This window comes from Mobula hypostoma, chromosome 22 (genome assembly GCF_963921235.1).
Source record: "Mobula hypostoma chromosome 22, sMobHyp1.1, whole genome shotgun sequence".
In the NCBI taxonomy this organism is placed as follows: domain Eukaryota; kingdom Metazoa; phylum Chordata; class Chondrichthyes; order Myliobatiformes; family Myliobatidae; genus Mobula; species Mobula hypostoma.
This window is the reverse complement of record NC_086118.1, coordinates 38,118,003-38,145,576: the sequence shown is the minus strand read 5'-3', so window position 1 is coordinate 38,145,576 and position 27,574 is coordinate 38,118,003. Positions and strand designations below refer to the sequence as shown.

General features: G+C 41.9%; 1 protein-coding gene across 4 annotated transcripts in view; it reads right to left on the bottom strand.

Moving 5' to 3' along the window:
- The window catches only part of LOC134360282 (BAH and coiled-coil domain-containing protein 1-like), a 451,521-nt gene that overhangs the window by 148,324 nt on the left and 275,623 nt on the right, over window positions 1-27,574 (bottom strand). For 3 of the 4 annotated variants that reach the window (XM_063074459.1, XM_063074458.1, XM_063074460.1), the window contains exon 29: window positions 19,079-27,448. In XM_063074459.1, coding sequence (XP_062930529.1) covers window positions 27,242-27,448 — 207 coding nt within the window. In that variant the 3' untranslated portion in view covers window positions 19,079-27,241. Of the gene's footprint in view, window positions 1-19,078; window positions 27,449-27,574 lie in introns of those variants that run through there. The other variant, XR_010021300.1, reaches the window with a different exon arrangement.

The window sequence follows — 27,574 nt, the reverse complement described above, 5'->3', positions numbered from 1 at the left end:
TGTAAATTGCTCCTAGTGTTAGAAGAATGGTGAAATCTAGAAAGTTGATGGGCATTGGCAACATATACTTTAATAATATATTTTAGAAATATTTTTATTATTTGTTTCATTATTTTAACATTTTAATAATATATTTTACTTTGACTTTGAATATGTTGCATCTATCCTGCAATGTTGGAGGAAGGTTAGAAATAGCTATCATTTGCAATGTCTGTAGATGCTGATGGGAGCTAACTCAGGCAGCATACGTTGTCTCCTGTTTTTCACCAGGACTTCTCTCTGCCGGGGATAGCCGGGGAAAGGGGGGAGGGAGGGGGAGCTAAAAGAAAACAGACTCAGACCATGCATACAGAGTATGTTTCCTCCAACCTTGAATCCAGGGTCGGTTACCTCTGCTGTAACCATGTTTTGTTGCTTAGTGCCTCGAGGCTCCTGTGCAACTGTGCCATGGAGCAGTTGGGAATGCATTATTCCACAAGGTGACGTGGTTGCCACCAAGGAGGTGCAAAACAGAGCACACAGTTCAGGCACTGCTTTAGAAAGGGGAACAACATCAGAAGGTTAGTCACAATGGGGACACCCTCTTGAAGATCTCAAAGGGCAATGGCAGTGCCAGGGGGGGTATGTCCTTATCCAGCTGGTGTGTGTGTGTGTGTGTGTGTGTGTGTGTGTGTGTTGTTAGTGTGACAAAGCAAGGAGGAACAAGTGCATCCAAATTGCTTTATCTGTCAAGCTGCTTATCATTATTCAGGGAAAGTGAATATTACTGGCAGAGACAGCACTTGTTGCCTCCTGAACTTTGGGAGGACTGCTCAGAAATAAGCCATTCGGCCCACCGTATCCATGCCAGCCAGTGAGCATCCATCAGAGTTCAAAGCATCTTCTAGCACTTGGCCTCAACTTTACAATGCTGAGGTGATTCAAGTGCTCATCTAGACACCTTTTAACTGGTGTTCACAAACATGCTTCCACTCCTCTTTCCAGCAGTGAATTCCAGGTACTCACCCCTCTCTCTGTGCAAAGGCCCCAATCAAAAGCCCTCTAAATTAATTAACCCTTACCCTGAAACTATGTCCTCTGGTATTAACCACCTCTGATTCAGGAAAACATTTCCTAATGTCTACCTTATCTATGTGCTCCATAATTTCATGTATTCCTCTTAACCTCCTCAGCTCCAAGAAATGCAGATCCAGAGTGTGCAAGCTCTGAAACGTTGCATCCTGGTGACCTGGTGAATCTGCCTCTGTAGCAGTGTCACATCCTCCCAACACTCTGGTGACCACAACTATACGCAGCACTCCAGCTGAGTTCTCACAGTCCTGATGAGTGGTCTCGGCCTGCAACGTCAACTCTTTACACTTTTCTATAGATGCTGCCTGGCCTGCTGAGCTCCTCCAGCATTTTGTGTGTGTTGCTACTCCAGACGAGATCCGCGCAGTGTTTTATAAAGTTGGAGCAAAACCTTCCTGTTTTATATTTGGTGCCGTGACTGATGAAGGCATCCCATATGCCTTCTTAATCATCACACACAAAATGTGGGGAAGGCATCAAACGCCAACTCTTCTGCAGAGCCAACAGAGAGGCAAGTATACCGTGGCTGGGGCCCATGAGAGTGCCCATGGCAACCCCTTGAGTTTGGAGAAAGTGGGAGGAGTCGAAAGAAAAATTGTTCAGGGTGAGGACCAGTTCTGCTAGATGGAGAACCGCGGTGGTGGAGGGGGAGTGGTTGGTTCATTTTTCAAGAAAGAAGTGGCGAGCTTGGAGGCCTTTTTGATGGGGGATAGAAGCATACCAGCATTTTCTTTTGGGGTTCCAGCGTCTGCAGACTTCCTCATGTTTGCTGTATGCATTCTTAGCCACATTATCCACCTGTGCTGCCACCTTTAATTATCTTTGGTCCTAAACACCATGATCCCTCTGTTCCTCACACTCTCAATGACCATACCATTCCTGGGGGCAAGTCCAAGCTTCATTGGTTCACTTCACATTTATCCAGATTAACCTCCATCTGCCAGTTCTCAGTCATTTCAGCAACACTTCTACATCACCCTATAACATACGACTACCCTCCACACAGTCAGCAAGCCCACCAACCTTGGTATCATCCATGAGCTTCCTGATCAGCCAGCTTTTTCCACGTCCACATCATTCACGTCTATTACAAACAGCAAGGGTCCCAGCACTGATTACAGGCATCCAATTACAAAGGTAATCCTCTACCAGCATTCTCTAATTTCCATTGCCAAGCCACTTTGGGATCCAAGCTATCAACCTCCCCTGGACCCTATGGGCTCTGACAACTTTGAAATATGCAGGATTATGCATATTTAAACAAGATGCTCTCCTATTGACACTCTCTCCACCTGACTGACTACATTTCCAAGGTGAGGTCCAATAACGTTCTTTCCCTCATCTCTCTCTACGAACTGTGCTAAAAATCTCTCCTGGATACACCTCAAATATTCTGCTCCTCTGAGCCTTCTGCCCTAAGGCAATCCCAGTTAATATATGGAAAATTAAAATCCCCTTCTACTTTATACCTATTTTTATCATCTCTCTCTTTTATCTGCGTACTCATCTGTTGACTGTTCAAAGGTCCATGTATCTGTAGGGGAGAATGTTTCCAATGGTGGGAGAGTCTAGGACCAAAGGGCACAGTCTCAGAACAGAAGGACATCCCTTTAGAGCAGAGACAAGGAGGAATTTCTTTAGCTGGAGGGTAGAGGATCTGTGGAATTCATTGCCATAGATGAATATGGCAATATTCATCCCCATAGATGGGGGCCAGGCCACGGCCATATTTAAAGCGGAGGTTGATAGTTTCTTGATTAGTAAGGGTGTCAAAGGTTAGAGGAAACGGGCAGGAGAATGAGATTCAGAGGGATAATAAACCAACCATGATGGAATGGTGGAGCAGACTCAATGGGCCGAATGGCTTAATTCTGCTCCAGTGCCTTATTGTCCTTTGTGGTACACCATCTGAAAGTTGACAATACCTGGGAGGGTCTCAAGTCACGTGATCAAACTGATTAAGGTCAACAGATCTCAATCCTTGAAACCCATTTGTGAACAAGATGCTTTCTGTAATGACTTAGTAGTTTCATAGCTGTTTTTCTAATTATATAATTATCGAAATCAAAATTCCCCAGACCTAGTGTTGGGATTCAAGCTCGCATCTTAGATGCCAATCTGGTACCAGAAGGGTTTTACACTGTTTTAATTCCTATTCCCATTCCATTCTGACATGTCGATCCATGGCCTCCTCTTTTGCCACTATGAGGTCACCCTCAGGGTGGAGGAGCAACACCTCATATTCCATCTAGGTCGCCTCCAACATGATAGCATGGACATCAGCTTCCGGTAATTTTTTCCTTTCCCACTTCCCTCTTCTTCTATTCCACACACTGGCCTCTTATTACCTCTTCTCCTCACTTGCCTATCACCTCCACCTGCTGCCTCTCCTCCTTCCAGAAATAGTAGGGGACAGAGGGTCCAGTGAGATGGAGGAACTGAGCGAAACACATGTTAGTAGGGAAGTGGTGTTGGGTAAATTGAAGGGATTAAAGGCAGATAAATCCCCAGGGCCAGATGGTCTGCATCCCAGAGTGCTTAAGGAAGTAGCCCAAGAAATAGTGGATGCATTAGTAATAATTTTTCAAAACTTGTTAGATTCTGGACTAGTTCCTGAGGATTGGAGGGTGGCTAATGTAACCCCACTTTTTAAAAAAGGAGGGAGAGAGAAACCGGGGAATTATAGACCGGTTAGCCTAACGTCGGTGGTGGGGAAACTGCTGGAGTCAGTTATCAAAGATGTGATAACAGCACATTTGGAAAGCGGTGAAATCATCGGACAAAGTCAGCATGGATTTGTGAAAGGAAAATCATGTCTGACGAATCTCATAGAATTTTTTGAGGATGTAACTAGTAGAGTGGATAGGGGAGAACCAGTGGATGTGGTATATTTGGATTTTCAAAAGGCTTTTGACAAGGTCCCACACAGGAGATTAGTGTGCAAACTTAAAGCACGTGGTATTGGGGGTAAGGTATTGATGTGGATAGAGAATTGGTTAGCAGACAGGAAGCAAAGAGTGGGAATAAACGGGACCTTTTCAGAATGGCAGGCAGTGACTAGTGGGGTACCGCAAGGCTCAGTGCTGGGACCCCAGTTGTTTACAATATATATTAATGACTTAGACAAGGGAATTAAATGCAGCATCTCCAAGTTTGCGGATGACACGAAGCTGGGCGGCAGTGTTAGCTGTGAGGAGGATGCTAAGAGGATACAGGGTGACTTGGATAGGTTGGGTGAGTGGGCAAATTCATGGCAGATGCAATTTAATGTGGATAATTGTGAAGTTATCCACTTTGGTGGCAAAAACAGGAAAACAGATTATTATCTGAATGGTGGCCGATTAGGAAAAGGGGAGGTGCAACGAGACCTGGGTGTCATTATACACCAGTCATTGAAAGTGGGCATGCAGGTACAGCAGGCGGTGAAAAAGGCGAATGGTATGCTGGCATTTATAGCGAGAGGATTCGAGTACAGGAGCAGGGAGGTACTACTGCAGTTGTACAAGGCCTTGGTGAGACCACACCTGGAGTATTGTGTGCAGTTTTGGTCCCCTAATCTGAGGAAAGACATCCTTGCCATAGAGGGAGTACAAAGAAGGTTCACCAGATTGATTCCTGGGATGGCAGGACTTTCATATGAAGAAAGACTGGATGAACTGGGCTTGTACTCGTTGGAATTTAGAAGATTGAGGGGGGATCTGATTGAAACGTATAAAATCCTAAAGGGATTGGACAGGCTAGATGCAGGAAGATTGTTCCCGATGTTGGGGAAGTCCAGAACAAGGGGTCACAGTTTGAAGATAAAGGGGAAGCCTTTTAGGACCGAGATTAGGAAAAACTTCTTCACACAGAGAGTGGTTAATCTGTGGAATTCTCTGCCACAGGAAACAGTTGAGGCCAGTTCATTGGCTATATTTAAGAGGGAGTTAGATATGGCCCTTGTGGCTACGGGGATCAGGGGTATGGAGGGAAGGCTGGTGCAGGGTTCTGAGTTGGATGATCAGCCATGATCATAATAAATGGTGGTGCAGGCTCGAAGGGCTGAATGGCCTACTCCTGCACCTATTTTCTATGTTTCTATGTTTCCCTTTTTCCCATAGTCCACGCTTCTGTCCCATTAGATTCCTTCTTACCTAGCCCTTTGCCTTTTCCACCTATCGCCTCTCCCTCACCCACCTGACCTCGCCTATCACTTTCTAGCTTGTCCTCCTCCTGTTCCTCCCACCTTCTTATTCTGGCATGTTCCTCCTTCCTTTCCAGTCATAATGAAGGGTCTCAGCCAGAAACATCAATTGCTTAGTCATTTCCATTGATACTGTCTGACCTGCTGAGTTCCTCTAGCATTTTGTGTGTGCTGCTCTGTTCTACATTACTAAGACCATGAAGAGACCAGTTAAAGACTTTCCAAATCATTTGTACACTCACTTTATTTGCTACACGTGTACTCTTGCTCATTAATGCAAATATCTAATCAGCTAATCGCGCAACTCAATGGATACAGACATGATCTGGAGGTTCAGTTGTTGTTCAGGCCTGACATCAGAATAGGGAAGAAATGTGATCAAAGTGACTTTGACCATGGAATGTTTGTTGGTGAGACGGGGGTAGTTTGAGCATTTCAGAAACTGCTGATCTCCTGGGGCTTCCATGCACAACAATCTCTCGAGTTTATAGGGAATGGTATGAGGAACAATAAAAACATCCAGTGAGCAACAGTTGTGTGGGTGCAAACGCATTGTTAATGAAAGAGATCAGAGGGGAACAGCCAGATTGGTTCAAGCTGACAGGAAGGCAAGAGTAACTCCAATAACCATATGTTACAACAGTGGTGTGCAAAAGAGCATCTTTGAATGCGCAGCACGTCAGACCTTGAAGTGGATGGGCTACAACACCAGAACTCTACTTAAGGTACTTAAAAAAGTGGGCACTGAGTGTATATTCTTCAATTTCACGGCGGGAGCTTTAGAAAAAATAATTGCCATAGTGACTTAGACACAGGATAACAGTCTGGGATAGTCTCATCAGTGATCTGCAAGGGTCATGGGTACAAACCCTCTCTGGAGACTGGATTTGTCTTCTAACAGGAGCAACAGAACTACAGATCTCTAAATAAATAGTGGGGTATCAGGTTTTGGGAAGGTTTATCACACACCACATTGGACTTCTGAGATCACAGGGAGATTCCTGATAAGAATAGCTTCCATCCAAGTAAGTACAGGTACAGCTGGAACATGAGAACACCTGAGTCATAAAAAGAAAAAGGAAACTTTTATATCTAGGTTGCAGGTCCTGTGGATCTCTCTCATGGCACTGAATAGATCAAGAGATAGGAACATCTTCCTCCACTGTGAATTACGAAAGGATCTCTCAGTACATTCTCCTTATTTTACCATTCTCACCAGGTGTCGGAAACAAATGTTCCTGGTTCAGGGCACATATTGGAACTTAACTTTTATTCAGAATTGAGATCAAAACTTGGCCTATTTTCAAAAGTCCTGATGAAGGGTCTTGGCCTGTAAGGTTGACTGTTTATTCTTTTCCATGGATGCTGCCTGACCTGCTAAGTTGCTAAGTTCCTCCAGCATTTTGTGTGTGTAACCTTGCATTTCCAGCAGCTGCAGAATCTATTATATTACCCATTTTTAAGGTTTAATTTTGACTTATGGATAATGTTACCTTCAAGCAGACTTTTCCCAATGGAAATCCCATTCTGTGAAGTGTATATATATATATAATATGCAGGTGAAGAGACATGCAATTTTCAATACCCCACCTGAATGAAAACATAAACTAGGGTGACATGGCTGAAACGTCCACAGGAAGTGTTCCACTGTTGAAGGTGCTATTGTTCAGATGAAACGTGATCTGTCCGTTTTGGCAGTTCACTTGGGTGGGTGTGAACAAGTCTCAAGAACTTATCATAAAAGTTTCTGGTGAACGCAGCAGGCCAGGCAGCATCTCTAGGAAGAGGTGCAGTCGACGTTTCAGGCCGAGACCCTTCATCAGGACTAACCTCTTCCTAGAGATGCAGCCTGGCCTGCTGCATTCACCAGCAACTTTTATGTGTGTTGCTTGAATTTCCAGCATCTGCAGAATTCCTGTTGTTCAAGAACTTATCCCTCACTTGCATTCTTCACATTGCTCCTTGTTGGAACTTGCAGCGGGCAAGTTGGTGGCTCCATCCCTCTACTTGTAATGTGCATCAAAGTGACGTGCTTTGCTCCTCCTGAAACGATGTCAAGGAGGCTTCATAATTGAAAGTATTAATTTTGGTTGAGAATTGGTGGACTGAAGGACGTGTTTCTGCACTGTACCACTCTGTGACTCTGTCACTATGACATTCACAATATACTGAATCATGTGTCAATAAGCTATTTCCACGGTCTGGATGTAGGTCGCACCTTCCAGTGCATTACACTTCAAGAAACCAAAATTGTGCAATGCCAGCTCAGATTAACCATTTCCCCCAAAGTTACGAATGTGAGCTTAGTTGCAACAACACAAACTGCTGGAGGAACTCAGCAGGTCAGGCAGCGTCTATGGAAATGAAACAAAAATAGTCAACATTTCGGCTCAGCAATCTTCAGCAGGACTTGGCCTGAAACATCCACTTTTTATTCCTTTCCACATATGCCGACTGACCTGCTCAGTCCTTCAGCATTCTGTGCACGCCCCTCTGGATTTGCAGCATCTGCAGAATCTCAGGATCAGAATCAGGGTTCATATCACTGGCATATGTCATGAAATTCGTTACCATGCAGCTGCAGTGCACTGCATTACATCATAATTAAAATAACTGTAAATTTCAGTTAGTAGATAAGTATTTTAAAAAGTTAAATTAAATAAATAGCACAAAAAGAGAAAATCAAAGCTGTGAGGTTGTGCTTGTGGGTTCAATGTCCAGTCAGAAATCCTGGTGGCTGAGGGTTAGAAGCTATTCCGAAATCATTGAGTGTGTGTCTTCAGGCTCCTGTGCCTCCTCCCTGATGGTAACGATGAGAAGAGGGCATGTCCTGGGTGATGTAGGTTCTTAATGATGGATGCCGCCATTTTGAGGCATCGCTCCTTGAAGATGTCCTGGATGCTGTGGAGGCTAGTGCCCATGAGGGAGCTGATTGAGTTCACAACTTTCTGCAGCTTATTTCGATCCTGTGCAGTGCCCCCTCCCCGTACAAGACTGTGATGCAGCCAGTTAGAATGCTCTCCGCAGTACATCTGTTGAAATTTGCGAGAGTCATTGGTGACATACCAAGTCTTCTCAAGCTCCGAATGAAATGTAGCCACTGTCGTGCCTTCTTTAAAACTGCATCGATATGTTGGGCCCAGGATAGATCCTCAGAGACGTTGACACCCAGGAACTTGAAATTGCTCACCCTTTACATTACTGATCCCCCTGTGAGGACTGGTGTGTGTGTGCCCTCATCTTACCTTTTCTGAAGCACACAATCAATTCTTTGTGTTTCTCTCGTACTTATATTTGCAATAATCTGTACATTTGATGTTTCCATCTCATTTTACATTCAAATAGAATAAATTGAATCCTTTTCTCTTTTTCTTTACGTCAAAGGAAATTTTTCATCAAAATATATTGGCATTTAAACTTTTCGTTTGAAAGGAACAATAATCAAGACAACGGTTGTGTTCATGGTAAGACCATTTAAAATAAAATTACATTGTTCTTTAAGAACACAATAACCTTCCTCTCCACCATCAACAAGCTTGTGAAAGACATTCTGTAAACCAGGAGTCTGTTTTTTTTTGTGTGTGGTAGATTAAAAAATAGTCCACCTTGAAAAACTTGAGTGCTAATCTAACAAGGAAGGGATTCTGGACTGTAATGATGAATGTGCCACGTCTCGGTGAACAGTTTCATGGGGTTAGTGGCCTCATCTCTGGTGACTACGCAGAGGAGAACTTGCAGGGGCGGAGGGGGATTTAGTCACATTCAAGGTTACTGCATTCAGTTTCAAACTTGCATTTATATAGCACCTTATGCAAACACAAGACATTCCAAAACACTTTTCAGCAATGCTTAACTTCTGAAATGTCCTTTAATAAATACAACAATTTAAAGTGAACTCCTTTACAGTTCTTCAAAATAGGCCATGGTATCTAGTGAGCAGTCATCATATCAATTTAATAACCGGTGTGAAGGCACAGAAACCAGCAGAGCATGTTGAGGAAGTGCTTAAGAAGTGTATTAGATTCTGAGCTTTATAAATGATGAAAAGCTTTGCAAAGCTTTAGTTTGGCCACAGCTGGCATACTGTGCTCCGTTCGGGGAGCCAGAGCTTTAGGATGGATGTGAAGCTTTTGGAAAGGGTGTAGAAGAGATTTACCGAAATAATTCCGGGAATTAAGGATCAATGTGGATTGGAGATGGTGGTGTTCTTCTTGGACTAGGAAGGCAATGATAGAGGAGTAGGTAGAAAGAGTGCGTATCCATTGACAGAAGGGTAGGACTAGTGTAGAATGAACATAGAATGAATGATTTTTTTTTAAACCCACACAGTGAGTGTTCAGAGGTACAGAACTGGAGACAGATTTGACTGTTGTGTTCGTGGGGGTTGTTGGATAAGCATGTGAAAGGAAGGAATTTTCAGGACTATAGGGAATGGAGCTAGCTGGATTCCTCTTACATAAAACCAGGGCAGACTCACTGGCAGACTGATTTCCTTCTCAGCTGTAAGCATTCATAATTCTAACAGCACCTCTCAAACCACCACCAGGCTTCTGAGGTGCCAGCCGGGATTTGACTCCACAACCTTCTGACTCAACAGCAGGAGTGATAGCAGATGAGGCACGCCTGCTGTTTTTGACTGATTCTCCCAGGCTCAGCAAACACTGAAGCCTCAGTTTGCCTCTGTGATGCTCCTTTGCCTAGATCTCCCCCAACACAGTGTACTTCAGTAGCCACATATCCCTTCATGGTGAAGGTTAGAAATTGTCCTGCTTCCTTTCCTGCCGCAAAGCTGTCAAGGTCTCGGGGAGCAGAAGGTTAGCCCTGAACACCGACAGCCATCAGCTCTGGAGAGCTGAGGTGTTCTTGATCCACTGCGGACTCCAAATACCCAGCATGCTAAAGAAACTTAGAGGTCAGCACGAGGTTGATGGAGAAAATAAAAACTGCAATAATTCTCATTTAATTGCTGGAGGAAGGGAGTGACCAAACTGGTGACCTCTAAACAGGGAACCACAGTAGTCAGCAGCTCCTGTGACGTTATTACAGTTGCCATTAGGGGTTCATTTCCCACGTCATCTGTAAGGAGCTTGCTTCCCGTGGAATGAGTGGGTTTCCTCCAGGTGATCTGGTTTCCTTCCACAGTTCAAGGATGTACCAGTTAGTAGGTTAATTGGTCACTGTAACTTGTCCCACGATTAGTTTAGAGTTAAGTTGAGCAATGTGGCTTGAAGGGCCAGATGGACCTATTTCCACTCTGTATCTCCAAATAATTAATTCCCATGCCAATTCCTTGTCACATACCCACGTCATCAAATGATGCAGCAGAGTGTCATCGGTACTTGAAGTAAAGCTAATGTTTTCAGAAGGATGTCAAAAAACTGAGGAATATGTAGACCATAAGACCATATAGACCAAACAACCATTGTGCATGAGAGCAGAATTAGGCCATTTGGTCCATTGAGTCTGATCTGCCATTTGATGGTGGCTGGTTTATTTTCCCTCCGAAACCCATAAACCTGCCTCCTCCCTGTAACCTTTGACACTCTTATTAATGAAGAGCCTATCAACCTCCACTTTAAATATGCCCGATGACTAACCTCCACAACCAGCTATAGCAATGAGTTCCAGAGATTCACCATCCTCGAGCTGAAGAAATTTCTCTTCCTCTCTGTTCTAAAGGGATATCCTTATATTCTGAGGCTGTGCCCTCTTTTCCTAGACTCTCTCACGAATGGAAACATTAGCTCCATGTCCACTCTATCTAGGCCTTTCACTATTTGGTGGGTTTCAATATGATAGCCCCTCATTCTTCTAAACTGCAATGAGTACAGTTTCAGAGCCATCCAATGTTACTCATGTTATGCTATTCATTCCTGAAAACACTCTCATAAACTCCAATACATTCTCTCTAAAACATATGGGACCAAAAAACTGTATACAATGCGCTAGATATGGTCTGATCAATACCTTATAAAGCCCCAGATTTACATTCTTGCCTTTACTTTGAAGTCCTCTCAAAATTAATCCTAACAGTATTTGACTTCCTTACCACCTAGTGGCTATAGCCTGAGTTTATCTTATTGAGAAAAATTCCATGAAAATAAAATAGCTTTCTGATCATACAGAAACATATCATCCTTATCATGTTTAATTTTTTTTCACACAAAAGTGAATGCTATTTGATAGTGGCTACTGAAAGAAAGGACATCATACAAATAAATCTGCTTTAATTCTGCTAGTGGTTATCAAAGCAGTGCATGGCAGCAGGCATATCAAAAATGCAAGCATATATCAATGTTCTGCATATAAGATTGTTACATTCACTGTTACATTTTAAGCCATGGTGCAAATTATATTTTACACCTGATTTATTTTTAGTTGGATTGCTATCTTAAAAGAGAAGGATGTTGAACAGCAAATTACAGCATCTGTGAGTGTTTGAAGAGAAGTCAAATGCAAACGAATCTTTATTAGTTTACTAGGTTAATCCAGTAATTCACTGAGTCGTTAGCACAGGAATGTTCCACGCACAGTTGAAAACAATTGTTTGATTTAGCCATGATGCAATTCCAATGTTCTCCCTGCCCCAGAGTAAGGGGGGGGGGGGGGGCAAGCTGACCTGTTTCTGAATGATATCTCATTGGAGGGCAGGAGGGAACAAAATTGGGTCTTTTCACTCAATATTACAACCCAAGTGCCATCATGGATGACATCAGTAGACTGAAGGGCACCTTCTGGAAGTAGATGGTTTCACCAGAGTTTGGAAAGGTTGAGAAATGGATTTGCATCATTCTACCAGCATTAAAGCTGTGTCAGAAATATCCTTAAGGCTTCTTGAAAAAAGAACACTAGCACAGATCCAAAACAGACACTCTTGCATAACAATGCCCTATTTCAGACCTGTGGGCATTTGGTGTCAAACTTCCAATGTTGGTTAGTGGTTCTGATTTTCCTTCCCTGCTCAACCCAAGAAAATAGATCTTCAGAGTTGACAGCACATTATAACTTTGCACAACTACTGGGGAGTGTGGACAGCAACGAATCTGTGCTACAATGATACTGGGAGAGGATGTCAACAAGCCAGAATCCTCCCAGACAATGGGGGGGGGGGGTAAAGCAGTGTGGGTGGGAGGCACTTTTGGATGCCCTGCAATGTAGCTAATTACCCCTCAAGATGTGAATGCTAAGGCCAAGCTCACCAAAAACAAAAGGTTCCCCATTTTGCCAGTTGTTTTTTTTAAACTTCTGCCATGCAGTGGTAAACAGCAACATATAACATGCTATATGTGAGTTCTGAGACAGCATTACTGCACCTTCTCGGTGCAACATTCAGTGAAATATCCTTAGGACTGAGGATAAGGTCAGAGACATAACAACAGGGGACAAGGACATGGCAGATGAACTAAATGAGTATTTTGCATCAGTCTTCACTATGGAAGACACTAGCACTGTGCCAGATGTTGAAGGGTGTGAAGGAAGAGAAGTGAGTGCAGTTACTACTACAAGGGAGAAGCTGCTCAAAAGGACATAAGGGTACGTAAGTCACTCAGGCCAGAAGAACTACAACCAAGGTAGTGGTAGAGATTAGGGAGACATTAGTAATGATCTTTCAAAAATCATTGGACTCTGGCATAGTGCCAGAGGACTGGAAAATTGCAAATGTCACTCCACTCTTTAAGAAAGGAGGAAGACAACAGAAAGGAAATTATAGACAGTTAGCCTGACCTCAGTAGTTGGGAAGATGTTGGAGTCAATTGTTAAGGATGAGGTTATGGAGTACTTGGTGACACAGGACAAGATAGGAGAAAGTCGGCAAGGTTTCCTTGAGAGGAAAATCTTGCCTGACAAACCTGTTGGAATTCTTTGAGATTACAAGTCGGATAGATAAAAGGAATGCAGTGGATGTTGTATAGTTGGGACTTTTAGAACGCCTTTGACAAGGTGCCACACATGAGGCAGCTTACCAAGCTAAGAGCCTATGGTATTATGGGAAATTTACTAGCAAGGTTAGAGCATTGGCTGATTGTCAGGAAGCAGTGAGTGGGAATAAAAGGATCCTTTTCTGGTTGGTTGCCAGTGACTAGTGATGTTCCGCAGGGGTCGGTGTTGGGACTGCTTCTTTTTATACTGCATATCAATGTTTTAGATGATGGAATAGATGGCTTAGTTGCCAAGTTTGCAGATCATATGAAGATTGGTGGAAGGGCAGGTAGTGGTTGAGGAAACAGGTAGTCTGCAGAAGGACTTAAAACAAATTAGGAGAATAGGCAAAAAAGTGGCAAATGAAATACAATGTTGGAAAATACATGGTCATGCACTTTGGTAGAAGAAATAAATGTGCAGACTACTTTCTAAGTGGGGAGAAATCTAAAATGCAAAGGGATTTAGGAGTCCTCTGAAAGGTTAACTTGCAGGTAGAGTTGGTGGTGAGGAAGGCAAATGTAATGTTAGCATACATTTCAAGAGGTCTAGAATACAAGAGCAGGGAAGTGATACTGAGGCTTTATACGGCACTGGTGAGGCCTCACCTTAAGTATCATGAACAGTTTTGGGCTCCTCACCTGAGAAAAGATGTGCTGGCATTGGAGAGGGTTCAGAAGGATGGTTCTGTGAATGAAAGGGATTTCAAACAAGGAATGTTTGATCGCTCTGGGTCTATACTCGCTGGAATTTAGAAGGATGAGGGATCTCATTGAAATCTTCCGAATGTTGAAAGGCTAAACATGGTAGATGTGGAAAGGATGTTTCTCATGGTGGGGCAAGTCTAGGACAAGGGGCACAGCCTTAGGATAGATGGGTGTCCATTTACAACAGGGATGCAGAGAAATTTCTTTAGCCAGAGGGTGGTGAAGTTGTGAAATTTATTACCACAGGCAGCTGTAGAGGACAGGTCACTGGGTGTATTTAAGGCAGAGCTTGATAGGTTTTTGATTGGCCATGGCATCAAAGATTACAGGGAGTGGTTATAAGGATCAGCCAGAATTGAATGGCAGAGTAGACTCGATGAGCCAAATGGCCGAATTCTACTCCCATGCCTTATGGTCCTATGGACTGGAGAGGAACACTAATGGTAGGGATAAGGGCTGGATGACATGGTTCACATGAGTCAATGACAAAAGACCGTAAGTTGTAGAATCAGATTTGGTCATTTGGCCTGTTGAGTGTGCTCCACCATTTCATTATTGCAGTTTTATTATCCCTCTCAACACCATTCTACTGCCTTCTCCCTGTAATATATATTACATATACCCTGTACAGCCGTCTATGGCAATGAATTCCATTGATTCACCACCCTCTAGCTAAAGAAATACCTCCTCTCTGTTCTAAATGGATGTCCCTCAATTCTGAGGCTGTGCCCTCTGGTCCTAGACTCTCCCACTATAGGAAACATCCTCTCCACATCCACTCTATCTATATATTTCAATATTCAATACATTTCAACGAGATTCTTCAAAACCAGCAAGTATGCCCCACCCCCAATTCTTCTAAACCAGAGAGCACAAGCTCAGAGCCATCAGATACTCTTAATGTTAACCCTTTCATTCCTGGGATCACTTTCATGAACCTTTTCTGGACGCTCTCCAATACCAGCATATCCTTTCTTTGATAAGGGCTCCAAAACTGCTCACAATACTCCAAATGTGGTCTGAACAATGTTTTACAAAGCCTCAGTATAATATCTTTGCTTTTGTATTCTAGTACTCTCAAAATGAAGGCCAATGTTTCAATTCATTTTCTCACCACACACTCAACCTGCAAGTTAACCTTTAGGGAACCCTGCTCCAGGAAGTCCAAGATCTTTTGCATCTCTGATTTTTGAGTTTTCTCTCAATTTAGAAAGTAGACCATGCCTTTAGTCCTTCTGTCAAAGTGCATGACCAAGAACTTCTTACACTATACTGCATCTGCCACTTCTTTACCCATTCCCACAATTTGTCATATCGTTTTTCAGACAGCCTGCTTCCTCAACTCTACCTGCCCCTCCACCTATTTTCATGTCACCCACAAATTTGGCCTCAAAGCCATCAATTCTTTCATCTAAATCACTCAGAAGTAATGAAAAAAGAAACGGTCCCAGCACTAACCCCTGCAGAACACCACTAGCCACCAGCAGCCAACTAGAAAAGGCCACCTTTATTCCCATTCTTTGCCTCCTGCCAGTCAGTCAATCTTCTATCCATGCTGGTGCCTTTCCTGTAATGCCATGGGCTTTTTACGTGCAGCACCTTGTCAAGCACCGCCTGAAAATCCAAAAAAACAACACCCACTTACTCTCTTTTGTTTGTCCTGCTTGCTACTTCCTCAAATCTTGCCTGACGATATTTGTCAGGCAAGACTTCCCCTTTAAAAAATCATGCTGACTTCGGTGTATTTTATCCTTCACAATCTCCTCCAACATCTTCCCAACCAGAAGTCAGACTAACTGGCCTATAATTTCCTTTCTTCTGCTTCTCTCCCTTCTTGAAGAGTGGAGTGACATTTGCAATTTCGCAGTTCTCCGGAACCATTCCAGAACCTAGTGACACTTGAATGATCATTACTCCACCAGCTCTTCAGCTACCCCTTTCAGAATCCTGGGGTCTCGTCCATCTGATCCAGGTGCCTGATTGATCTTCGGACCCCTCAGCTTCCCAAGCACCTTCTCCTTAATAATAGCAATGACACTCACTCCTACTGCCTGATATTGTCACATTTCTGGCATTCTGCTGGTATCTTCCACATTGAAGACTGATGCGAAATACTCATCAAGTTCATCCGCCATTTCTTTGTCCCCTATACTACCTCTCCAGCATCATTTTCCAGCAGGCTGATATCCACTCTTGCTCCTCTTTTGCTCTGCAAATACCTGAAAAATACTTTTCTTTTTATCCTCTCTTATATTATTGGCTAGCTTACCTTCATATTTAATCTTCTTTTCTTTTTAGCTGTCTTCTGTTGGTTTTTAAAAGCTTCTACCTTCCTACTAATTTTTGCTATATTATATGCCTCTCTTGATTTTATGCTGTCTGTGACTTCCATTATCAGCCATAGTTCCCTCATCCTCCCTTTAGAATATTTCATCTCTGGGGTGCAACTTTCTTGCGCCTATCAGAATGGGACAATGCAAACTTAACTCCCGTTTCAGTTAAAGCAGGGAAAAATGATGGAGGCCCTTCATCTAATGTATGCACCACTGGTGAAAAGATGGGTGAATTGATGACACAACTACCAGTAAATATGTTCCATTAAGAAAACCTTACAAAGCCATGTTTGCAAAATGACCAAAGATGAGAATTAAACATTCTAGGGACATTAACATTTAGAAAAGGTTGACAAAATGGAAGGGGAAACAAATTAGCAAGGGCTTGGAAAATCAAGAATTAGAATATGTTAAGTGATGAACTGAGAAAGATACAGAATTAACAAGATTGGGGTGTTTTGTAGGTAGACCCTCAAACCATCTTGGTAATTGAGGACAGTGAACTGAATAGAAATTAGAAATGCAGTACAAGAACGGTGGGTGCCTTGAACCATATCCACAAAACAAATTATGGAACGTACACAAACTGGTTTTCCAAATCAATATATTGATAAACCAAAGAGTGATCAGCCACTTTGGATCCCGTTTTGTGCAATGTGAAAAGTTTAAGGCCGTTAAGGGACAGTGATCATAAAATGACAGGAAGTGTACAAATTGTAAGTGATTTAATTCAATGTGAAACCAGGCTATGGATTAAAGTAAACAGTGAAGGCATATTTCGTGTAGTAGCTCTGGCAGACTCAGAAGCTACATTAAATAAGGTCACAGTGAATTACTGGAGGCTAACTTTACAAGTAACATATATTCCTTCAATTAATGATCAAGATTAGCTTTATTTGTGACATGTACATGTCAGATCAAATCAGCAAGGATTGTGCTGGGCGGCCCGCAAGTGTGGCCACCCTTCCAGCGCCATTATGGCATGCCCAAGCTCACCAAGTCTTTGGAATGTGGGAGGAAACAGGAGCAAACAGAAGCACATGCGGCAACGGGGTGTAGAACATACAAACTCCTTACAGACAACGGCAAGAACTGTGCCTCAAACTTACAAATGGCACTATAAAGCTATGCTAAGGTGCTGCCCCAGACTGGGCAAAGTTGCTGTGGGTGCCTTGTAGACCAAGACAGCGGAAATTACCAGGAAGGAGGTACAGATGCCCAATGGCATATGCTCAACGATTCTTTCCCCTCTGCCATCTGGTTTCTGAATGGACACTGAATCCATGAACATTACCTCACTGCTTCTTTTGTTTCCATGTTGGCACTACTTATTTAACAGTACAGACTTACTGTAAGCAAAAACACATAAAAGTTGCTGGTGAACGCAGAAGGCCAGGCAGCATCTCTAGGAAGAGGTACAGTCCACGTTTCCGGCCGAGACCCTTCATCAGGACTAACTGAAAGAAGAGCTAGTAAGAGATTTGAAAATGGGAGGGGGAAGGGGAGATCCAAAATGATAGAAGACAGGAGGGGGAGGGATGGAGCCAAGAGCTAGACAGTTGATTGGCAAAAGGGATATGAGAGGATCATTATAATTCCACATCCCATTCCCATTCTGATATGTTTATCCACTGCCTGCTCTACTGCAAAGATGAAGCCACACTCAAGTTGGAAGAACACCTTGTATTCCGTCTGGGTAGCCTCCAACCTGATGGCATGAACATTGACTTCTCAAACTTCCGTTAATGCCCCACCTCCCCCTCGTACACCATCCGTTATTTATTTATATACACACATTCCTTTTCTCTCTCTCTCTCTCCTTTTTCTCCCTCTGTCCCTCTCACTACACCCCTTGCCCATCCTCTGGGTTTTCCCTCCCTCCCCCTTTTCTTTCTCCTTAGGCCTCCTGTCCCACGATCCTCTCATATCCCTTTTGCCAATCACCTGTCCAGCTCTTGGCTCCATCCCTCTCCCTCCTGTCTTCTCCTATCATTTTGGATCTTCCCCTCCTCCTCCCACTTTCAAATCTCTTACTAGCTCTTCCTTCAGGTCTCCGCCTGAAACATTGACTGTACCTCTTCCTACAGATGTTACCTGGCCTGCTGTGTTGACTAGCAACTTTTATGTGTGTTGCTTGAAATTCCAGCATCTGCGGATTTCCTCGTGTTTGCATTTTTAGACTTACTGTAATTCATCTTCTTCTCTATTCTTATGCGTTGCATTGAACTGTCACAAAGTCAACAAATTTCATAACTTACAGAGGTGATATTAAACTTGATTCTGATTATATTGGGGAACAGGAAAATGGCAGAGAAATTAAACAATCATTTTATATTGGTCTTCAGTGACATAGAAGCATGCAGAAAATTGGTTATTGTGATTTTTAGCAATTGTTAAAATCAGCAAATTTAGCAATTTTTAAAATCACATTGCACAGATAAATTTCTTAAGTCTACATGCTTAAGATCAAAGAGCATGTTATTTACAGTCCAACTTACCTTTAATACATTCCCAGCACTTCAGGCCTCAAGCAGACCAGGGAAATTAAACAGAGGAGGGGTTTACAACCCTAAAACAAAGGTGTCTAGTTAGATTATGCAATATTTGATCAAAATAAACAGGAATTAACTTTTAAAGTTTAAAAGGGTGCATCCTCAGTGGAAAATCTGCTATTTTGCATGTGCTGCTGCAGTGAAGTTATTAGCCAATTTGCAGAATGATATGAATTACATGCTGAACTTTACATTCCACAGAGCTTTCAGATCTGCAGCATGATGCATCCTCTAAAGCACTTCAATCAATTCTTCCTGAGAAATCACACACCAGACAAAACCTTTTTTTAAAATATTTATTCAGAAGCCAAGTTATCTATAAAAATCTTAATACTAAAATGCTTTTACATAGAGATTGTGTCCATAAAACTTATTTTTTAGTGTTTACACAAAAACTGAGACCATAGTCATACTTTACACATTTACAATAGGGTTTTTACTACATTTAAACACTTTTATTAGAATAACAGTTCCTTCCATTCAACAAAAAAACTGAAAACAAAATAAAAAACAAAAATCAACAAGCTTAAAAAAAAGCTCTCCTGGGTTTTCAGTTTCAAAATATTTTAATATCTAGTAAATAACTCTGTAATATTGTAGTTTTTTATTGTATAATTTTTTTAAAACTTCTCCTTGTAGGATTAAAACGCTATTGAGCAAGTCTTAGACGGGCCTGCGCCATTTCTTGCCCATTTATTTTCCCATGATGCATCACAATTCCAGTCCCCAGAAGCTCTCACCTTACAAGCAAAAACAACCCAGCCAACAGTGAGGAAGTATTGCACTCGTGTCACTGGACTGAACAAATAGGTTACAGGACGCCTAGCAGATTGGTCCAATGGGGACATCACATCAGGTACCAGATGGAACACAGCTAGACCTCCGATGGGGTTGGATAGGGTGGGGAGGAGAGGTGGGGGGGGGTTGGGGTTGGGGTTTAGGTGCACCCATCTTTTCACTACTGTGCATTCTATTTGTAAAATCTCAAATGCAAGGCCACCCTAACTCAATCCCTCTGGCAAAGGGCTGGGTCCCCAAAGTTAGCACTGACTTTTTAAAAATCTCTCCCTCCAACTTAAAGTACAGAATATGACAGGAAATTCTGTGATGCACAAGGGATTCTTGCATCAAGTAACAGAGCCAGTGTGGATTAGCTCAGATAATAATGGACACTAAAATCCACCATTTTTTTTAACATTACAACATATTTGTTCAAAGGTTGCATCCTGAAAGATTATGCAACTAATACATTTTACTCCAGTCACCTGTGATGAATCTACCGAACGTCTTATAAATGCACAAATATCTGACTTGCAAGCCAGAAATTCCTAACAAAGCTACTTCTTGAGTTGAGCTTTGACCTTTCCAGACAAAAGGTCAATAATAATTTTGCCCAGGAATAATATACAGTTTAAGTTAAGAAAAAAAAAGAAGAAAAACCTGTTATTTGTTCTCATGTGAAAGGTCTTCATTCTTTATATCTGAAAGAGCCCCAAGCACCATGGGAATCTGGTTCTCTTTATCTTAGAGCTGTTGCTATGGAACCAGAGTATCCCATCTTTCACTAAACCACCCGGTTGATTGATGAGCTTGACCTATTGAAAATACGGGATATGTGATTGTGATGTCACACTGCACCAGTCTATATGCAAAATGGTCACTAAGTGAAAGTTCAGATGCCAAAGGTTAGTCTCACATACAAAAAAAACACAAGCTGCAATTTATCTTAAATACATTTTTGATATATAAACAGGCAAACTCAAATAATCCTTCTGGAGGGCAGCCATGTTACATGAAACAAAAAGAAACCAAGTGATTTTCTGTAACATGGCACTGTTTAAAATGATGGTATCCCCTGTGAGCCTCTGCAGGATGCTCACAAAAAAGCATTTAGAAAATATAAAAGAAAAAATTCCCCAAGAACCGATTTGCAACTGTGATATAAAAAACTTTTACAACATATTAGTGTCTTAAAGCAACAATAATGAAATACTACAAGAACAAACAATGGACTCAAACTTTATAACACCGTTTGTAAACTGTGGTTGTGATCATTTTGATGGAGACAGTATCCCTTTTATAATAACCACATGGGATTTAAAACAAAACGACTGAGAAGATAGAACAGAGTGCTAATTGACAAGAGTCATAATGAAACCCTTAGTTTCATTCATTCTTAGAAATCATAAAGAACACGTGAAGAATGGTAGGTAGGGAAACCACATGGCACCATCACAATGTTAAACAGTGTACAAGCATTCTCCCAACTTCATTCCCCTTGTTAGGATGCCTTTGCTTCTTCTATTTAAAAGCCACGATGGTGTCATCATTAACATTCAGAATAAATACTACTGCTAAGACTTTCCAAAGTTAATTCATTGCTAACAAATAGTTGCTTGAGCTATCTAGAAGAGCATTGTGACACATTGCAGAATGCATACAAACTGTAGTGGGGCAATTTCCTGTCCTGGAGAGAGAGAGGGGGAGACGACAACTTGTATCTGTACAATGCAGCCAAAGGGTTCTCAGCAGCAGTTACCTACTAACAATGTAACACCCTGCACAGCTAATCTTTCGAGTTTAACATCCTCAGTGTTATTTCCTGCTTTACAATAGATTCTGATTTCAGTTCAATATCCCGAGTTCTTTTATTGCCAGTTCATTCCTAGCTGACGTGATGGGCATAGATTTGCATATGTGAAGCCAACTAAAGATCACTCCAAGGGCTCACTTGAGTACTCCCAATTTCTACCATATACACTCCTGGTCTAACACTCAGTGTGAACTTTCTTTCCACTTCCCGAATTCAGTTCCAGCGAGAATTAATAAAAAGATTAACCTCATGTAAACGTGAACACTTGTTCAACAACAAAATAGAAGTTATATAGGATGAAAAGTTATTTAAAGAGAACCCACTTCCTCACACTGATTGTCCTTGACTTAGTGCTGTTTCTTCCATGATTAAAAGCAATGTTGAATTGTTTATTTTTATTTTATAGAAAAAAAATTGTCTTTCTGTTCAGACTTTTATTTTCTGTAGTGCTAAATTCTATCCAAAGGGTGCTTTGATTCTTAAAGCTGTGAAATCTCTTTTTGGATCCTTTGCTTCAATCAACCCTATATTTACTTAACGTCTCTTTGGTCTTTTTTCAAAAAAAAAGGACAACCCCAATAAGGATTTCAGTTGAAACAGTCAAGAGGTTAATGACAGCAAGAGTGAGAGTAAATATTAGATCAATGCAAGTGAGTTACAGTTCTAAAATCTTGTTTTATTTCAAAGTTCTTGTAATCCTGTCCCTAATGCTGAATGAATAGTAGATATCAAGGCCATCACCAGGTAACAAATGGGGTTGTTTTCAATCATCCATAAACCAATTTTGTCCATGTGTCAGAGAAATGGCATCAAAAAGATCTAAGATAGGAAAGAACAATTACTAAATATATAGAGAGAGAGCGAGAGGAAGCTAGTTCTGTTCATAGGAACAAACGTCTGAAGGTATATCAAACATTTGAATTGAATATTTTTAATGTTATGGGGACCAACCCATATGTACAGGTGTCCATAGGTCATGCCTTTGCAACCTGTATTCTACAGGCAGCCACATTGTGGCTGATGTGTCTCTCGAAGGGTGGGAATACAAAGATTCGCTGATGCCCCTCATCTCAAGAAACCTTACGGGGGGAAGAAGAATGAAAACATTTATAGTTGTTATTTGGGGGGGAACTCTCCTGTGGCTGCTTTAAGAAGAACATGGACAGATCAGAAGTTAGTTGGAAGAATCAGGAGGATGAAGCAAACAGAATCGTTGATATGGAAGATCTTTCTATCAAGCAACCCTTAATTTATGAGCATCACAGGTGTAGTTTCAAGAACCTTTATTCAAATGCATCTTTGCTGCTGAAATGAATCTGCCTGTGTTCATAACTTTATTGGAGTGAAGTGATGATTGAATTAATTCTGGAATGCTGGATGCAGCTGGCACCCATTATATAATAATTCACCTGAGTGGACTTTTTTTTCCATTTTATTAGAGTGAATAATTACCCACATGGGCCGTGATGGTCAAATTCACTTCACTGAATGAATCATTCCCAAAAAGTTCACAACTTCCTTCTTTTAATGTAAGTGATAATGAGATGAGGATTTACAAGATTTCTTGTGCAGCAGATCTGCTTTTTACCTAATTAAGAAAGTTCCTAGGCTTCTATTTGACAAACTTTTCTTGGTGAAAGCAATTTTTCAGTCAGCACTATTTTAATCAGTGAATAACAACCACCAATTGATACTGCACACTACAGGGATCAAAGGAAGTCACAAATCATAGTCATATTAAGCTTTTAGTTATGGAGTTATTTGAGCAAGAAACTTTCTATCAAAGAACGGAAGTGTTATCATAAACGTTAGTCTGGTACAGACTGAAAGACAAAATACTAAAAATGCACAATGATTTGGTAATAATTCAAAAAAGAAAGCTAGAATTGTATTGAATATGAAATGGGAGACTTCATAGATCTGAGTTCTTAAATACAAATAGTTTATAAAAATCAGTGGAATTGCACTTCATGCAACTGAATAAAGGTGTAAAATCAATTTCTAAGTATGAACAAATATTCAAAGTTTGCATAGTGCAGAAGGCAACACTGAATAATGTGTGTCTGTGCACATGATATACTCATACATGTATAAGCACCCGGTATGCAGTTGTGGAAACAATCATCACATGATGCACATTTTATGTGGTTGCTACAACATTAGATCTTAGATATATTTCAAAATTAAATGGGTACAAGACAGCAGTCCTTAAAGGGACAACACCTTCTTGAGTGTTCCTACAGGACAGACACCAGTTGCAGCAGCATTGCAAGGGAGGTCTACACTTCTTACAGCAGAGGTCACCTTCTGAGTCCACTTCTGGGAAACGATGCCAATATAGTGCCAGAGAGGTCGTCTGTGTCTATCACACCTGCTTACCCCCGCCAGCCCACTACTTATTCAAGCCACTTAATGGGCTAGATTGCGATTCCCTAACCACTTCTGAAATTACTCGCTGCTATTCATGCGAAAGAGGAGTCAAAGGCTAGAGTAAATATGTACAACGTGAGCAGTAAAAGGTTTAGAAAGGATCTGCGGAGTTTTCTTTCGCATCCAGAAGATAGTTAAAATCTGCAATGCACTGGCTGGGAAGTTGATGAAGGCAACTACTCTGGGAATCTAGGCAGTTTCTGAATGAGTATTTGAACTGCCAAGGCATTGTAGCTACAGACCAAGTGATGGTAAATTGGATTACTATAGATAATGGGCAGCATTGTCATAATGGGCTGAAGGGCCTGGTTCTGTCCGTGATTCAACACACACAAAGTTTGTGAATTATGCTTGCAGAATAATCACTCCCTCACTGGCCCTGTGTAAACTGTGACCTCCTTTTGTGTGACTAGAGCAGGCATTTTTATGTAAGGTACAATTTCTAGCTTGTTGTCTGACCTGAAATGGAGACTTTTCATTCTCATTCCGACTGCAACCAACCTGCTGTGCAGCGGCTGTGGTATCTGCTCCTGTCTCTGATTTCCATGGTTTCAGGTTGCGCTGCGTCTGTGATGCAGCCTTCCAGGCAGGGTTTCTGATTCTGTGCTCGCTGCGGCATGATTTTCTGTCCATTAAAGCAAACAGGTGGAAAGTCGTGCGTTGGCGAGCACAGGAGGCAATAAGCCCAGCTGCTGCTTTTAACAGCAGTGAACTTGCCATTGTGGAATGAAGCTGCAATTAAAAATAGCAGACACATAGCCTGAAGGAAGCTTGGGTTACTTGAACAACACCTTTTCTTTCTCTTGCTTACTGCACTTAAAGCCAAAAAAAATGTTGTTAAAGATCTATATCTAACCATGGACTTGATCTACATTGGTTGCAGTTTACATGTGGCTCTAAGATCAATAACTTTATGCGAGATCTAGATGGGCTCTGCACGCATAATTATCTAAAGGAGCTTATATTTAGCAATCATGATCTTGAACAGGATGATGGGGACCACTGGTGCCTGTAATTCCTCCAACGTACGTGTGTAAAGTCCACCACAGTACAGTCACAGATGGTAAATCAACAGGATACACACCAGAGACCACTAGAATGCATCCTCAACTGCAAACACTAAATGTAGAATACAGGAGCGTCTGCAGGACGTATTGCATCCCCTCGAATTCAATGAAATCTAATTTCAGAAGCAGAGTAAAACGATAGACACCATGTGGCACAGCTAATGCTAAACGCTGAGGTTGAATTCCTGCATCGCAGGCCTAAAGAAAGAGCGGGATTAAAATCGATCTGAGGCAGCGGTACAAAAAGGGCAGTATTAAATTGGCTGCACCACACACAAACCACTGGAGGAGCTCAGCAGGTAAGGCAGCAACTATAGAGACGAATAAACAATCTACATTTCTGGCAAAGACTCCTCATCATGACTGATACGAACTCAGCAGGCCAAGCAGCATCTACGAAGAGGAATAAATTTCGACTGTATACCCCTCTTCATAGATGCTGCCTGGCCTGCTGAGTTCCTCCAGCATTTTGTGTGTGTGTTGCTCTGGATTTCCAGCATCCACAAGATCTCTTGTGTTTATTAATTTGGCTGCCTGTTTTATGGAGCGCCCAATATTTAGCTCTGCAGTCAGTGGAGGCAAAAATAAAGTGTTACAGCTACCATATGACTGATCCAATTCTGCCCATTGAGTTAATTTCTTCCTGACCTTCTAAACTGGAATCTTAAATTAGGAGTCAAACAAGTCAGGGCTGCTGGTTTGTCTTCAGCGATATATATTTTCAACGAGCCACTGCTGGAGTCTCCCATTGATTCCAATTTAACCCAAAAAGCTTTGTATACTGAATAGGTTAATTGATCATTTCCTAATAAAACCAAAATATTTCATGAAATCAACACAACCTTTAGCCTTCATAGCTTAATCCTTCACCAGTATGGTTTTTTTCCAGCAAATTTGTTACTTCAAGTGTTCTCTCTTCCACTCTCTGCAGGCAGCATCCTCCATTGTTCAGAAAGAAGAGTAAGTGACACGCATGCTCTTCTCCAAAGTGGTGTTGCTCTTGGCATCAAAGCTAGAAGCCCTTATAAATATCCCAGCTCCAGCACGGACAGCCCCAAGCCCATCTGCGAAACAGGAGGAGGTTTGGACATGGGGCTAGCAAAACCGCGCCACCCCCCCGCCATCCTGTAAAAACCCGCAGTTACAGAAACGCCAACAGAAGCTCCGAAGACCCCTTTCCAGGGAGAGGAAACATCTTCAAAGATGGGCAACACCCGGGTCTACTTGAGAGACTGGCCCAGGATAGAGGACTTGGCGAGCAGCTGTCAGCGGCCTACGCCACAGTAGAGGTGACAGGCTTAAGTAAGTATAAATACTTAACATGGTTGAATAAAAGGGACACTGTCTCTTTCAAATCTGTGCATCAGAAAGGAAACAAACATGGCTGACCATTCCCTACATGTGTGCAGAATTCTATACAATTTTTAGCAATAGGGATTATAATTCTTTTCACCAATCACTTTTCAAAAAAGGAACATTTAACCCACAGAGTGAATCACTCAACAACTGTTCAGTTAGGAGGTTAGAATTAGTCTGACAGAGTGATGCCACAATCTGTCCTGTATAACAAAGCAGTCTTCTTCAAAGTAAAAGTCTTTTTCTCCCCCCTTTCTTTTTTTTCTTCTTCAGAAGTTCCAGCTAATAAGCAGTCTCAGCTGAGCTGAGTAATGCAGTGCATTAAAAAAAATTCCCGGGTTTTTACAAAACTCTCCAGGAAACGAAGTAACAACAAAAACACATTAGACCTGATTCTGCTTTGCAAAGTTGAAAGCAGACAGAGGTACTGGGAGTGTATGGCTTGTATGATGCTCATTTTCCTTCTTTCTCCAATCTGCACACACATACACGCACACTCACATATGCAACCACACACGCACACACATACACACTGAAATAAACTCCATGCTGTTTGACCCTACTCTGATCAGGGTCAAGCTTCCATGTGACCATTCCAGCTTCCTCGATTCTCCGACGCCCAGCTCTCACATCTCCAAATTTTGCCTTCTCCGTTGCTTGAGGCCTAGTTCTCTCATGTGCAAATTCAGCCTGGTCGACCCATTGATGCCTAGAAGTCATATGTTCCAATTCCAGCCTACCTGATGCCCTAAGGGTTCCACTTTGGTAAATCCAGTATTACTGATCCCCAGAAGGCTTAGTTCTTATGTTTCCAAGAACCATTGCTTGACCACATAAAATCTCTCTGCCAATGATTCCAGGTCCACATGCTTGAGCCTCAAGGTGTTGTTATCAAGTATCCAGCTCCAGTCCATCGTGCATCATTTGAACAATTCATTAGGTTAATTAGATTTCTTTTAGCAGAAAGGTTTATCAATCCCTGTTACCGTGGTGTAGATCCAGGCTTTATAATAATTCATACATTACGTTTTAGCAGAGACTGGGTACTCCATCTGCATTGAGGATTCTGCCTATTGTAGGGTCATAGGTCCCAGCCAGATAATACAAGTCTTGACTGTCCTGGTACTTCTTGGTTTTTAACATTTGTTCATACTGTTCCAGACTGACTACCTGACATTTATGGGAAATAGTCTGCACATCGTTTTCATCTTCATGGCAAGATTGATACAATGCTTTCTGAAATAGCAAGGGAAATTCTTATTAGGACATGATATTAGAGTATATATATGTATGTGTGTGTATGTATGTATGTGTGTATGTGTGTGTGTATATATATATACATACACACACACACACACACAC